At 37.8% G+C, this 16,226-nt stretch overlaps 1 protein-coding gene across 6 annotated transcripts in view; it reads left to right on the top strand.

Moving 5' to 3' along the window:
• The window catches only part of arhgap33 (Rho GTPase activating protein 33), a 57,416-nt gene that overhangs the window by 13,762 nt on the left and 27,428 nt on the right, over nucleotides 1–16,226 (top strand). For 3 of the 6 annotated variants that reach the window (XM_053227893.1, XM_026924007.3, XM_053227895.1), the window contains exons 2-5: nucleotides 3,061–3,129; nucleotides 9,684–9,721; nucleotides 11,697–11,788; nucleotides 15,288–15,372. In XM_053227893.1, coding sequence (XP_053083868.1) covers nucleotides 3,061–3,129; nucleotides 9,684–9,721; nucleotides 11,697–11,788; nucleotides 15,288–15,372 — 284 coding nt within the window. The other 3 variants (XM_053227897.1, XM_053227896.1, XM_053227894.1) reach the window with 3 other exon arrangements.

Raw genomic sequence — 16,226 nt, 5'->3', positions numbered from 1 at the left:
TATTTTAATAAAAAAGTTAAACAAGTTGAAATGTTAATGCGTGTTTCTTTGAGGGTTTCGTTTTTGTTGTTTTTTTAACTTCCAGCGTTGACAGCAATTTGCTAAAGTGTTAACCGAATATTGGCACAGGCCTAGTATAGTTATTCAACCTTTTTTTATTTAAGGCTGAGATGGTGGGATGAGCATTTGCATCTCTGATGTGGAAATCATATTCACGCAGTCGAACCCTCTACTGCTTTCCAACAGACCAGAAGCCTTTGCTGCAAAAATATGCTCTTCATCCAGTCACATTGCCAAGGAGGCAGCATACTCCCCATACCAGAGAATTCCTCCCGGACCCCACCCCTCCTCCCCTAGCCGTCTGATTCCAACCTTGATTACGAGTGTCTGCTTGCTGTCTCTTCCACTTTTATGCAAAGAGGCTGAGATGCTAAGCTTTCAGAATAATCATCCTTAATTGAACTGTACTTATTTATTGAGGGTAATTATTGTTTATCCTGAAAAGATCAGCCTAATTCCGGACACTGTTTTGGTAAAGGCAGTGGCAGCTTAGTGGTTCCCGTTCTGCATTAGACCCTAAACTAAGCCTGCCTAGCTCTCAATATATATGCTTAGATCAGCACTTTGGTTGGATTGTAACTTGCCTCACTTGTAAAAGCAAAAAGTAAGATATTGCAGTAAGCAAAACTTTTTTTTTTTTTTTTGAGACTGTAGAGCTGGGTGATGCAGCAGTATAATACTGATTACAGATTGTGTTAAATGAATTGTGTCAAAGAACACTTTTCCGGGATGTGTATGTATTTCTCTTTTTATATATATTTTTTAATTACACTTACAAACCTTGATTGGAAGTAGGCAATTTAATGTTAAATTTTTTTTACTGAATCTATAAAACTGTACATTGCATTTTTATTGATTAGATTTTGTTTATTCGTTGCTATTAAATAAAAGTAGTGAACTCAGGGTTTCATACTATTGCTGGCAGTTTGTTAGCAGCTCTATATTTTGTCACATATTATGTATCATAACATAATGATGAAAGTATTGTGATATAGTTTTGTCATTTTATCCCATATCTAATAAGTATTTTATTAGTTACAGTTACACGTATTTCTGTACTTGTGATAATGAAAACAGCTGTTTTAGAAAAGGGTAAAGTTGCTGATCCAAGTACAAATAGTGGAAGGTTTTCTTCATCTGGAAACTCAGCCGTACAAAGAAATAACCAAGTACTATTCATTTCATCCAAATGGTTATATATGCAAAAGATAAGACTTCCAAACATCTTTTTGTTCTGTGATTCTAACATTTTCAGACCACGCAGGATGGATTGTTATTTTATTTTTTTATTTATTTATTTTTGGAAAAAGTGGTAGTGTAATGATATATTGGCTTACATGCCACACTGATTAGATCACTCTTTGGTAAGGCATCTGACGAATAAAAGGCTTATTTGAGTAATTTTTTTGTTGTTGTTTACAAGATGATTTCCTCAAAACATTTCTAATCAGATATCATTAAGGAAGTGAAACACAACCCTGTACAATGCGGCGATTAAACTGAGGTTTTGCATATTTCAGTAACGTACAGTTCAGTAAAATGACCAGTTTCTACACTTGTGAAACTATGCTTCAACTGTACTGAAGTTCAGAGTCCTTTACTCTGATTCCTTTACTGTACTGGAGTTACAAGTTTTACAGTGCAGCTAACAAAATCCTACAGTAATGAAAGTTTATGACCATCAATTGCCATAATACAAACTTACTCATTTGCTTCACAAAACGCTGGTCTCACAATGTTATTTGGTACCAGAATCTGTGCTTAAAAGCCAGTTTACGTTTATTGTCCATTTACTAGGAACACCTACACACCGGCTCATTCATGCAATTATCCAATCAGCTGATCAAGTGGCAGCAGTACAATGCATATAAATCATACAGATACAGGTCGAGAGATTCAGTTAATGTTCATAAAACATCAGAAACTGAACAGTTAAATACATCACCCGGTCTCTTTTCCAGTCTTCAAATGGCTTGTTGTGGTGAGCCTGTGCCCGCTGTAGTCTCACATTCCTGTCCTTGGAACTTGATGTGGTCTTCTGCTGTTGTAGGCTAACTTCCTGTAGGTTCAACATGTAGTGTATTCCGAGATGCTTTTATGCTCATCACGGTTGTAAAGTGTGGTTATTTGAGTTAAATTAGTCGTCTTGTCTGCTTGAACCAGTCTGGCCATTCTCCTATGGCCGCTCTCATCAACAAGGTATTTCCTCCCAGTGAACCGTTTCTCACTGGATGTCTTGTGGGTTTTTTTTTTGTTTTGTTTTTTTCGCACCATTCTGTGTAAATTCTAGAGACTGTTGGATGTCAAAATCCCAGAAGATCAGCAGTTTCTGAAACCAGCCTGTCTGGCACCAACAACCATGCCATGGTCAAAGTCATTGAGATAATTTTTTTCCCCATTCTGATGTTTGATGTGAACATGAACTGAAGCTCTTGAAATATATTTATGCATTGTACTGTAATGTATATTAGTAGTAAAACTATATAATTGAAACTTTTAATCCTATGAATCAAATTGAAGGATTGACGATTCAGAATGGTTTCCATTAGAGCTTTTAGTATCATAATGTACTTACTCATTTTTATAACAGTAGGTCATACAGTACCAGAAACCAGATAACAGATAGATTACAGCTGATTGTCTGTGCGTAGATCTGAATGGATTAGATTTTTCCTCAAATGAATCCTGTCAGTATCAGGATCTAGCCATTTGTTTACTTGTGGTCTCTTATCAGTAAGGAGACTTTCAGCCCTGGTCACATGTCACCTCTGAACATTTCCTGTTATCTCTTCCTTATGATGCAATTTTTGCTCAAGAGCTATGACACACTCAACAGAATGATACATGTCTGGATCACTGTGTAATTCATCTTCATTGTCATAAATGATGTCTGCTTGGGAGTTGACGGCTCCAACTTTTGGCTTTTGTCTTTACACTTGATGTCACTATCAGATCCATGGCATTAAAATAGCCTTTATTCTCCCTTTTTTTTGTGCCAAGTGTCAGGACCCCACTGGGTTCGGAAATGCGTCGTGTTTATGCGAGCAATGAGCCTGACAGAAATGCCTGGTAAGTGTGCTTTCCTCTTCACCTGTACTCCATGATAGCAGGCTGGGGTTCAACAACTCACGAGTCATGATCATCAGCAACTGAACCAAGCGATGGAATTTAAGTGTAGATTAGTTATCATCCTGTGCTCAGCGTTTTCTGCTATGGGGTGATGAAGTAAAAAAAAAATAATACTGGTTAAAGATGCAAATGTCTGTATGCTACAAGAAGCTGTGTTCATACAAAATTCAAATTATTGCTCAATAAAGCTGGTGGTATATTTTAAACAACGAAAGAACAAAACGCAAACAAAGAAACTACTGCTGACACTCAATCCTCATTATACTGAAAAGAACCACGCTGAATGGTTTTGAGAAGTTGTAAGCAGAGTCGACTTCATGGCACACAATTTTAAGCAAGCTGTTCGACTTTAAACACAATGCAGATGTGCCAGCAGTTATGGTTTAGCCGTGGCATTTACAGTTTTACCACTAGGGCAATATGGAAGACGCCTAAAGCTACGTGTTTTGCTTTTTCAGATAAAGCAGCAGTATAAAATTTGCCTGACAGAAAAAGCAGTTCACTGAAGCGGAAAAGGATGCAGGACGTGAAAGACACTTCTGGTAGTGAAAGACATTTCTGGTAGAAAGTTACAGCTTCTGGTAGCTGTTTCTGGTAGCTTCTGGTAGCTGATACTTTTGCTTTGCTCTAGTTCATCTCGACTTTATCTAGGTGAACTCTGGCCTGTGGATTCTTGAGGCTTGGTCTCGTGAGCCAATAATAACCAAGTGGGTGGGACTGTGAGCTCTTTACTCAGTAAAAAAAAAAAAAAAAAAATGAGGAGACTCTAATTATGAAGTAGATAACACACCAGACGTTCGCCGTGCTGTTTTCTTAGTGTTGCTTGGCACACATCATAAAAAAATGAGCTGTCTCGCCCGCTGACATATTCTAGGCCTTTTGTGGTAAAATTCTGTTGCTAGGATTGTCTTGTTAACAATGTTGGCATGTCTGGCAATGCAGAAGTTTTGGAAGGAGCACAAAGAAATGCGTTGGTTTATTTTTCGCTAGATAAGAACTCGAGAAGATGGTGGTATGACATTTGGTGCTATGAGTTTTCCCTCGAATGTGTTTTGCTACAAACACGGAGAAAACAGACGGAACCAGGACTCGAACTGCCACTCCGTCTAGTGATGCAAGAGGCCATGTGATATTTTCACGTCTCAGAATAGCATTCCATGGGTTTGTTTGCAAGTTATCACACACCAAGATGCGCTTAATGAACTGCTGCTTTAAGACTTTTTTGTTTAGTATACCACCAGCTTTGCTGTTAGCTAAGTATTCACTGCCACTGCTTGTAGATCTCACTTTTTTTAAATGACGTGGATAAACAGTCATTTGCCAAACATCAAACATTTCATAAGACATTATCCGGAATATTGACACTACGTTTTGGCATTCATAAAGTTATAGTTACTGATTCCACCCCTAAACTAACAATGCTCCTGAATTTATGATGTTATAGTGACTCAGATATTGATTAAGGTTCACTTGCTGTCTCATTGAAATTTGAACCCAGATCTGCCCGTGCCTGTTGATGTGCATGTTGTCTCCACATATTTGTGTGATATATATATATATATATATGTGTGTGTGTATGTGTGTGTATGTATGTGTGTGTGTGCATGTTTGTCACTTGTGAGGAGTTTCGTTTGTGTGTGTTGTGCTTGTGCTCCTGCAGTGTGCTGTCTAATCCCTCCAGAATGTACAGTTGTTCTATAGCAGTACTACCAAGTTCTCTATATAGGACCGTTCTGAGGATTAGATTTTGTGTATATTTAGGATTGAAGGGCTTCCTTGTTTCTTCAAGGCAAAGGTCTCTGTGCATCATTGAATGGAAGAGGCTTTATAAGGGTTTTATAGAGGGAAGTTAGGGATGTGGAGCAGCTTGAGCAAGAACATTCGCTGCACTACAGGACTAAAGATTGAAAGCCAGCAGTACATTTTTAAAAAAATATTTGACTCAATTTGCCAACAGCTAACATGTTTATTACGATCTAATTGAGTAAAATTTCCCCAAAAACGTATAATATTTTTACAGACTCTGTTGCAGTTTATGGAAATTATTTGGCGTCTTATTTCTTGATAATATTATGTTGATTACTTAGGTATTATGTATTACCACTGCAAAATTGACTGTTTTCTAATAACTGCTTTATTACTTTATTGCTAACCCTAACATTTTTTTTAAATGTAAAGACCACTATGTTGTAGGTTTTACTTACTTATTATTTAATGTTGTAGAACATCAGTGAAACAATTTGGTCTTGCCAATTTCCACCCCCATCATACGACAGCTACCAACCCGGAGGGTGGGGCAAACATGTACTTCCACCGAGATATGTGAAGCCATCCTCCACATCTTTTCGAACTGTTGCTCTTGCTGTGTTTCAGGTCTGTGTAACACACTCGGAGGAAATCGCTATCTGCCCTCTTCTGCATACATGAGCTCACACATGCCCATGATTGGCTAGTGTCACTATGATTGACAGGGGAGAATTTTTACTATAGAAGTGCTAACATATTCAGAACAAGCACTATTGTAACTATTGTATTGGGTTTAAGCCCTGGCACTGCCAAGCTGCCACTGTTGGGCCATTGAGCAAGACCCTTAACCCTCTCTGCTCCGAGGGCGCCGTGTCATGGCTGACCCTGCGCTCTGACCGCAGATTCCTAACAAGCTGGGATATGAGAAGAAAAGAATTTCACTGTGCTGTAATGTATATGTGACAAATAAAGGCTTCTTCTTCTTCTGTTGTTCAAGCCGTGCTGTTGTAGTAAATTACTCAATAGCTTTTGACTAATTAGTAGAAATGGGCTTAAACTCATTAATGTAGATATGGCTTAAAGGTACATGAGCGAACAATTTTGACTTCAGGTCTGTTGTTTGACATGTGTCTGTCTTAACCAACCCATTAGTCGATTTTTTTTATTTATTTTATTTTATTTATTTATTTTTTTAAATACTTATTTACACTCTTAATTGAATATACCTTATTCTGTTAATCCTGCTGTCAGGGTCAGAATTGTGTTTGAATAAGTCAACCTGTGAAGCAGAATTTGAAGACATTTCATCAAAAAATTTATTTATTTATTTATTTATTTATTTATTTATTTTACAAAGTTAGTGTTGCTTTCACTCTTTTCCACCTGTGGTCTGTGTCCCACAGGAAAATCTACTAGCATTGTGTTATAAGATTGGAATCCTGACCCTGAATGAGAGGTGGCTTATTGCAATCTGAGAAAATTTGCTGTATTTAATTGAAGGGTCTTCAGATGTTATACACGTATAGATTTGTTGGGTTCCATGCAAGGAAAGTGTCATATGAGCAACTCCACCTCGTTTCACCGAGAACAGCTGAGGAGCCACAATTGTGGCATTGACCCCAGTTCAGATCACACTTCATCACATCAAATATTCAACAGGTGCCTGGGCGTGCATCGGTGACAGCAATGAGGAGCAAGTGAAGGAAAACGGGGCATATGTACAGAAGGAAAAAGGGTTTATAAAAGCGGAAAATGCCATTACTCTGAAAGCGGTGTACGTCTTGGGTTCAGTAATGTAAGACAGGCGATCGTGCATAGAGTAACAATGGCGGAGACGCGTGACGAGATGACAACAGAAGGTGGATGACACAGCGATCGTGGCCACTGTTACTGACCTCTGACCTTTGCTCCCAGCCTTCAGAATGTTCAAGAAGAAAGGGATGCCTAAGGTACCACTTTAGGACTTTCTAGTGTCATTTAAATGTTATGGAGTGGTGGATTGGCAGTGGTAGTGGATAGTGTTAGTTGTTGTTATTATTATTGAATACTAAAATAATATTAGTTTAGTATTAGTGATGTTTGATGTTATTGTGAAATTTCACCCATTATTATCACAAATGATTATCCCAGCAGAAATCTGTAGGTGATTAAATAGGTAGAAATTCTTAATCAGGTGTGTAGTGTAGTATTATCAATACATTTCAGAGATCAAGCATATTTCGTATCGTTGTTGTGCTGGTGGGACGTGGGCTAAATGCCTCCTGTCTCCATGAAGGTGGTATAATTCTATCTTGTGCATTGATATGGAGAATAGTGTGTTAACAAATATGATCTGGCTTATAAATATAGGCTACTCATAGGGCTCCAGCCTGCAATACAGTTAGTCTCTTGCTTTGTGTCAGTTTAACTCCATGAAACCTCTTCAAAGCAGCTGTTTAGTGAAGACACATTCCGGTGATCCACTGTACCACAAAGCCTGACGGAGAAACCCGAGCTAGCCACAGTGAACGGGTGTGGGGTTACTGCACGTTCTGCAGGATGCCTGCATACACCAAGGCCAGGCATGTTGGTAAAAATGGCTTTGTAATTTTTTTATGGCTTTTTTATTTACAGTAGTCCAATCTATAGAAGGCTCGAAGGTTATCAGTTAGGCTAATATTACCACCTGTATTCAAGATTACTAGCTATACCAATAGAAGTGTAGTTGTAGGGTGGTGATATCCACCATCATAATGCTATAAAAATTGCAGATGCTTTGCTTATATGTTAGGACTCATGATCCCACTTTTAGAACCATGACTGTTGGCAACTATACTAACTAGTCAATATTAGATGTTTGCCTCAGAGCTATATTTGGATTGGTGTATTGATAACTGATACTCAGGGGTGGACAAATGCCCATGGGGCAAGTGGAAACCTCAATATGCTGCCCAGTCCCATGTTTTGGTTGCCTGGAAATTTAATTGACTAGTCTAAAAAGTGGTAGCTAATTAAGTGCGTTAATACAGACAAAGGGAAACAAACGAATATAGAGTCAGGTCCATAAGTGTTTGGACAGTGACAGGATTTTTGTAATTTTGTCTCTGTACACCACCACAATGGATTTGAAATGAACAGTTTGATTGAAGTGTTAACAAAAATATTGCATTAACTGTTTAGGAATTACAGCCATTTTTTGCAGTGTCCCTCCATTTTCACAGGCTCAAAAATAATTGGACAAACAAACATAATCATAAATATTAGGATTATTTTTAATACTTGGATGCAAATCCTTTGCGGTCAATGACTGCCTGAAATCTGGAACCCATGCACATCTCCAAATGCTGAGGTTCCTCCCTTGAGGTGCTTTGCCAGGCCTTTAATGCAGCCGCCTTCAGCTGCTGCTTGTTTGTGGGTCTTTCTGTCTTAGTTATATTTGTATTGTTGCGTTCATAACTAATGGCATATAAACTGTTCAAACTCGTCCCTACTTGTATATATTCTTCTAGTTTGATCTTGAGAGCTTTGGCACCCAGCTGCTGTGTTCTCCACACATCAGTACCCACGTGTTAAGCTTATTGGAGCATGGCAGATTGTTTGCTAAACCTTCATCTGCTAGCTGTATGTTTGCATCTCACTCTGCCCCGGTACCATGTATTTTGGTAAGAGTTGCCAGTGTCAGCTGGGTTTTATTTTACTCTCTATTCCTGCTCTGGTTGGGCGATGGAGGCTGAGAAAAATGTTACTAAGAAAAATGTCCCGTTCCATTGCACAGATGTGGGATATTCGACGTGCTTTAATGGGCACCAGTTGCCAGAATGATTCCCATGAGGCTTGACATGAATAAAGTAAAGTGAATGAGAGAACTGAACCGAGTGCTCATCAGACATTTTGTGTGGTAATGGTGTTAAAACTCGTCATCGTTCATACAGGGCAGTCATATTTTCTCCTTTGTGCAGAGCATAGTGTTTATTTCTTGTTTTGTAATTGTCAGTGCATACTGTGTATGTCTGGCACAATTATGTATGAACTCCTAAATTACTATATGAGTTAATTGCCATTTTCCCAACCCTTGAATTCATGAAGACAAATGTAACTGTAGTATTTCTGGACCATTTTATAGATTCTGGCATGCTGCCATGGTGGAATTGATTTCTTGCCTCTCTTGTGAGTACTCTTACCTCAGATGTTGCTAGAGCCACAGTGAAACGGGGATAAATATGATTATCTTTGCATTATCTTTGCATTATATTTGAGAGGATAATTGCCATTTTTAGAGAGAAACTCATAGCCGTGCTTCTTTTGTCCAGAAGCTTTCAGCCATTAAGTGTGGTCAGGAATATTGCATTGGGGACTGAAGAGCTGGAAGTGAAGGAGTGAAATATAGACTATGTGTGGGAATAGATTTTACCCCATAACCTGCTCTGCTTCCGTATGAGTGAAAAGAATAGCACGAATTTGGATACAAGCCAGTTAAGCCAGTTTTGGTCTATTACATGCATCAACAGCTGTAATTGCTTTACCATTGGATGGATGTGTTGAGACTGGTAATGTATACTCATTTGTGGTTTTCCCTAAAGCATGGGAACTGGACTGACTAGAACCAGGATTCACTGGAAAGTGGTTGATGTAGAAATTTATGACTTAACTGTACAAAACTGAAGGAGTGGCAGCTGTCTGACTTGCCGTTGCTTAATTGCAGTGTGGCTAAATGTCACTTTAATCCCATTTATTGAAAGACGTAAACATTGTATTGACCATCTCTAAAGGTTTCTCCTTGCCCAGTCCGATGCGGTTGGCTTTGCCGGTAAGTGAGACAGGTATTTCTTCCTTTTCATGTTATGTCCTGTCTTTTTGGATCAGCCAATCAGCTTGCAGATACTACTGGCTTTATATGATCTGCCTTTTACTAATAATTTGATAATGCTGCTTAAGGCTTAAAAGTTTTCTGTCAGAAAGCTCCAGTGACTCGACTGAGTTGTAGGGAAATAAAGTGAGCTTGCATAGAGCTGCTAATACCCTGAGGGGAAATGGCATAGTTTGCACAATACAGCCATAAACATGTCAGAAGGTGTTCTCTCTCAATTGGTGGCATGTGGGCGAAACTTCACAATGTCAGACTAGCCACTACAACACAGTTTAGCTTAACCAGTGTTACCAGAACCAGCATGAATATGCTTTATAAGTCATAATGCAACTCTACTGATGCATTTCCTTTGTCAAGAATAGCGTAATGCTCATTGTGTGGGCTGTGCAAAGCCCAACAAGCAACATTCTACTCCTGTCACCCCAGAGCTGAAAGTACATAGCCTGCGCTGATCTTAACCTGAGCAATGCTTGACTCAGCTGCTGAAAGTCTGCTTGATCTTGATCTGCGTAACTTGGTAAGATGCAACATAGACATGTGCCAATAACGGGTTTTCATGATGTACCACAATAATTCTCAGGATCCGTGTATCATGGAGACTGTGCAATATTGTCAATAGGCTTTACTGACACTGACTTTTCTTCGTTTTATATATGGGTTTATTCAAATTCTGCATTATTCTGTAAAGGGTGCTTTCACATATGCAGTGTTTAGTCCATATGATTCGAATCCTGATGTGTTTCCTTTTCAGTGAAATTTGTTTAGACAGACAGGTAATTGCACTCGGGTGTGAACCAAAACTAGTAAACATGTTGTGTATTGGGCTGCAGGCGACATTTTTTTTCTAGATGCGAGCTGCTAAAATGAGGCGCAAGCGAGGTGCAAACTGTAAGCTGTAGTGCTTTGGATGAGAAAATAAATTCAACCTAAGAGCTAAGTTAATTCGGATTTAGGACTACCATCAAATGAGCCAGTTAGCTCCAAATCTAGAATCACACACTATATTCTTATATGTTCAGATGATTTATAAAGCAAGAGGGATAAAGGGAGACCAGTAGCTGCTTTTTCAGTGTCAAACCAAACACAAAAAGACAATTCACTGAAGGGGAAAGGACACGGGATGTAATTTGCTTCTGGGAGCAGGTACTGTCATTTCATGGTGTGATTATCTAGGTGAACTTTGGTCTGTGAATTCACAAGAATCAGTCTTGTGAACCAAAGATACCAAGTGGGTGGGACTATAGTGATTGGTCAGCAAAACAAAAAGCAAAAAAACATGGAGACGTCATAAATTATTAGGTAGTGCTCACATGGGACGTTTGTCTCACTGTTGGTTGGTTCACATCTCGGGGAAAGTTTAGCTGTCTCGTCTACCAGCATAGTGTTTTTGTGGTAATTTTTTTTCCCTCTCTCTCTCTCTCTCTCTCTCTCTCTCTCTCTCTCTGTGTGCCTGCTAGGATTTTCTTGTTATCAATTTTGGCACCTTTGATACAGCTTAAACCCCAGCTGATGTCTATCTTTCTGCTCAATCAAATGTCCCGCAAGCTGATTTGCCCTGTGCTACCACCTTTCTCGCTGTGATCCAATAGACAACAGCCAAATCTGTGCTACTGTGGCCGACTTGAAATAGAGGAAGTAAAATAGCCCACACTTCCCAGGAGAGCAAATCCAGTTAGAGTTCTGCTAACAATATGGGAGTTGTAGTTTGTTCTCTCAAAAAAAAAAAGTTTAGGAGAAGTTAATGACTCTGACAATGGCTTAACAAACTGAATTTCCTCAGCAGGTAATGGTCAAGGGGAAGTGCATGTGTGTGCGATTGTGGAGAACTGGTTCCGTACACCGGCATGCAGTATGAGAGTACACTCTTCTGTCTGACCTGTCTAATATATCCCCGCGTCCTCTTTTCTCTCGCCAGGCTCGGAGCACAGATAATCTGGACAGTTCCGGGGAGCCCGCCACCCGCTCCATTGGCAGTACTGCCAACTTGAAGGGGAGGATGAGCAAAAGGTGAGAAACTGTGGCATAATATTTGCTGTTGGCTCCAGTCACAATTTTAAATTATAAATTGTTACCCGACACATTTAACCCATCAGCTGAATCCAAAGCCAATAAGGTACACTGACAGGCTAAATTTTTTTTGAACATGCTAAATTTTTACATTTTTGTTAAAATAACCTAATTTTAAATTCTCTAAATTTTGAAAATCTAGCCGAGAAATAGATATCTAGGTAAGTAAATTGAAAAAATATTTATTATTAAAGGTTTAGTGATTTGAGAAATGTTAGAAATTACCTTATTTTATTGGAATAATGGAAAATGCCAAAAGCTTTATCACTCTAAACACCTGTAGAGCACCACATATTTGTTTTAAACCTAATACTTGTGCTGTGTATGAGTCTTTTAATCCAGAGTCTTAACAGTTTTACCCTTCTAAAGTGTCTTTAATAAAGCACTCAGTAGCTACGTTTATATATAGCCTAATAATTTGTTAACAGTTTAACTAATAGCTCAATTCGAATAGCGTAAAGCAGTTGAGGATGAATGAAATTTCTATTCAATTGAATGAGGTGGGTAATCCTTTTAATAATGTTAAATAGAAGAATAATTGCCATGTAAATCTATGTCTCTGATTATTTTCGCTATCAGAATCAGCGTGTGTGCTTGTGCATTTGAGTCACGATGCGCGACGCGTAGTAAAACCATCCTGTAAGAAAATAGTTCGTGTTACAGGGTTTAATTTATTTAAAATAATTGGATTTGGGTGGATTGTGTGATAGGCATCAAACTGATATTCTGAGCAGATGAAGGACAGGATTTAACATGAGTAAAAGTTAGCATTTAATTTTCACCAGATATCCACTTACACGTGGTTAAAAACCTAAAATCTGAAAAAAATTAAATCTTTATTTCTTGTGTTACTCCCAAATGCCCTTGAAATTAGTAACATTAGAGGATGAGTAAAGGCATTAGCCTATTTATTTGTTTACCAATGGTTAATGTGTGCATTTTTGGTTATTTTCAACGAACAGAGCATCTTTATTCCTGAATGTCAGGCAAATATGAAAAGCTGAGCAACTTTACTGCAACTTTAGGTCACAAACACTTTTTCTACCTGTTTGTTTTTCAGTTATTCTTGGATGATGTAATAAATTAAAACTCATTAAAAACATAAGCAACATGGTTTAAGGAGCTGATTTGGAGATCACGTGAGCGTCTCGTTTTTATAGCAGCGTTGAGACTAATGCTGCGTTCGACTAAAGCTCGTAACTCGCAATTTCAGACCTCCGACTAGGAAAAACTCTGAATTCCTACCTAGAAAGTCAGGAAAGTCTCCTCAACCCCAAGTTCAGCACATGACGTCATGCCAACATGGCTGTTCATGCTGTCGACAGTAAATATCACTCCACTACTTTAAATGAGTTTTTAGTAGTGTTTACTTTAGATCAATCATCATAGACATTTGATATTGACACTGGCATTTAGCTGGTTTGAGAAAGTAAATACATCATAAACTCTTGACCACCAGCTAATGTTAGCTAGCTAGCTTGTTGCTAACAACACACTTTGATGGAGATGACCGTGGTTTTTTTTTTTTTTTTGTTTGTTTTTTGTTTTTTTCCCGTTTTGTAGCGTGAACGTGCTGAGCTCGGAATTTGTGTAATTCCGAGTTCGGACTTCCCACTTATTCTTATTGTGGATCTGAGCGTGATCACTTAATCCCAGGAGATCAGGAAGATTCAGGTTTTCTTATTTCATTGCTATTCTGTATCGTTTTTGTTTGTTCTGTATCAATAAAAGTGATTAAACTGTACTAAAACATAACAAACTCCATGTGCTGAGTGACAGTGTATTTCCAGGGTTAGTTACATGCACACTGAATCCAAAACGATCTCGTCCCCAATGAGCTGCTCTGAATTCTAAAACAGGAAGCGTTTTAGTTTCACTTCCTTTTACAAAACTGATAGGTATATGCAAATATCACTCAGCATCATGACACTGTTGCAGTCTAGTATGCATGTCGATACTGAAAGGCCTCTTTGGGGATGAGTTCATATTAACTTTATCATGCACTTTTGTTTTTTAAAACCCCATTTTAAACCACTTTTTTTGTTTTTTTAAACCGCAGCCATCTACGTAATGTGGCACATTATGAGTGCATAGATTGATCATTTATATGTAAGGAATAAAACATGATATTGTAGGAAAATAATAAGTGAAGAAGTGGTGCTGATTTGAAGTTGATTATTATATGATTTTTCACATAATAATTATTCCCATCACGTTATTCCGATTATACCACAGCAATTTGCCAATGATTACAATTTTTTATTTATTAAAGAGTAACGTCATACTTTTTTTCATAGTTACATTGTAATGTTGTGGAACATCTGCGAAACAAGTTTGCAGTTATCACATATATGTGATATATTTATTATAAGTTATTTATTTATTCAAGGGACCAGTCAAACAGAATATAACTATGATATTATAATATACTAACTTTGATAATGGTCGGTTGGGATTTCCACCACTGGAACTAAATTGAAAAATTATGGACCACTAGGTGCAAGTAGATGAGAATATGAGAGTGTAAACTAGCTGTTTGGCGAAGAAGGAACTTTTATGGATTGCTCAATAGGAAGCTGTTGGTTTTTTTTTTTTTATTTTTTTTTTTTATTTTTTTATTTTTTTTTTTTATTTTTAAATCTTGAGCAGCTAGTCATTTTGTTTTTGATTTTCAAAAAGGCTTGAAAGAGTGATGAGCTTGTATTATTCCTAAAAATCATTAAGCAGAACAAATATTTTAAGCTCTTGATGTGGTTATGGCTCCCTGAAGAACCTTTCATGGTTTGTATTATGATATGTCATTAACATGAACCATGACATCTGAGAGACATTTCTGGTTTGATGGAATATTTGACATAAGATATTTATTTAGATCGCAAAAAAAAAAAAAGCATGATGGCTCCTAGAGCGTTGGATCACAAAGTGGGGTCTGTGAAGCATAGGCAGTTTTTTTTTTTTTTTTTTTTTTTTGTGGTGGTGGAACAGTGCAGGAAAACTCAATCTGCCATTATCAAAGACAATATATTATTATTATTTTATATATATATATATATATATATATATATATATATATATATATATATATATATATATAGTTATTGGTCTTTTTGCCTGGTCAGTTGAATTGAATGTGATTAAACCAAACACAATAACTAAAAAAAAAAATGTCAGCTTGGATCTAATGTTATCTGTTGGTGGAAAGTTCAGGAATATAATGTTTTCTGCTTCCTGTAAATAGGCCAATTATGATGGTACTTATTTAAATAATGAGCTAAATATCTGTGTCTATAAAACTGTAAAACTATAAAACTGAGGTAGTGTGTGGAATTTATTTGACAACAAATTCGAAGAGGTCCCTCGATGAATTCAGAAGTCCCTAAATGACTGTGTCCTCAGTTGCTCTTTTTACTGACCCTGTGTTCTCTGGTTTCGATCTCAGGGTGTCTGTCGTCAAAGGCCACTTCCCAAAGCTCACTGACTGTGCCCACTTTCACTATGACAACGTCGACTTTGGTTCCATTGAGGTAAGCTTTAGTAGCCTTAGTTGTGACTTAAGAGTTATGAGAGTAGCCATCTATAGCATTTCAACATGTCAGAGAACTTTTTTTTTTCGTATGTCTGTTTTGCACTCAGTGATCTGTGGTCTGTGTGATGGTTTTGTGGGCTGCAGCTCAACTAGTTCTGCTACACAGTAGTAATTCACACAGATGTGCCCGTGTGGCATTGGTGCTACCTGTGAACTAAACTGATACTTGATGTATGATCAGTGTATGATGAGTTTTTTTACGAACATCAGACGTCTGAGAGTTCGTCTCATACATATTCACTAAGAAACACTCGGCTACTCTTAGCCGTCCTGCGAGCTGATAGTTCCTGCTACCACTTCCCTCACACACCCTGCTGGTGATCTTGTCACTGTTCAGGCATGAGTGCCAGCTACCTGGCCTTCCTATTACACAGCATGCCTTTTTTAGGACACATATGAGATCACTGATGGTGACTTTTCTGACCTGATTTTGAGCATATAAGTGCATAATTCTCGTATTATAGAGCTTTGGAGCTCTAGATCTGCTGTGGAGCTCATTATGTTTCAGTCAATCATTTTGTCCCCAGATTACAATTGGGGTCATAAGTTTACATACGCCTCGCAGAATCTGCAAAATGTTAATAATTAAAAAAAAAAAAAAAGAACAAACATAAAAATTGCATACATATAGTCCACGTATAGTCCACAAGACACAGTAATAACGAATAATGAATTTACACAAATGAACCAGTTTAGAAGTTTACATACGCTTGATTCTTAATACTGTACGATGTTACCTGGATGATCAACAACTGTTTTTATGTTTTGTGATAGTTGTTCATGAGTCCCTTG

The sequence above is a fragment of the Pangasianodon hypophthalmus genome, chromosome 22 (genome assembly GCF_027358585.1).
Source record: "Pangasianodon hypophthalmus isolate fPanHyp1 chromosome 22, fPanHyp1.pri, whole genome shotgun sequence".
Classification (NCBI taxonomy): Eukaryota; Metazoa; Chordata; class Actinopteri; order Siluriformes; family Pangasiidae; genus Pangasianodon; species Pangasianodon hypophthalmus.
The sequence above is the reverse complement of the archived record's forward strand: the minus strand, read 5'-3'. Positions and strand labels throughout refer to the sequence as shown.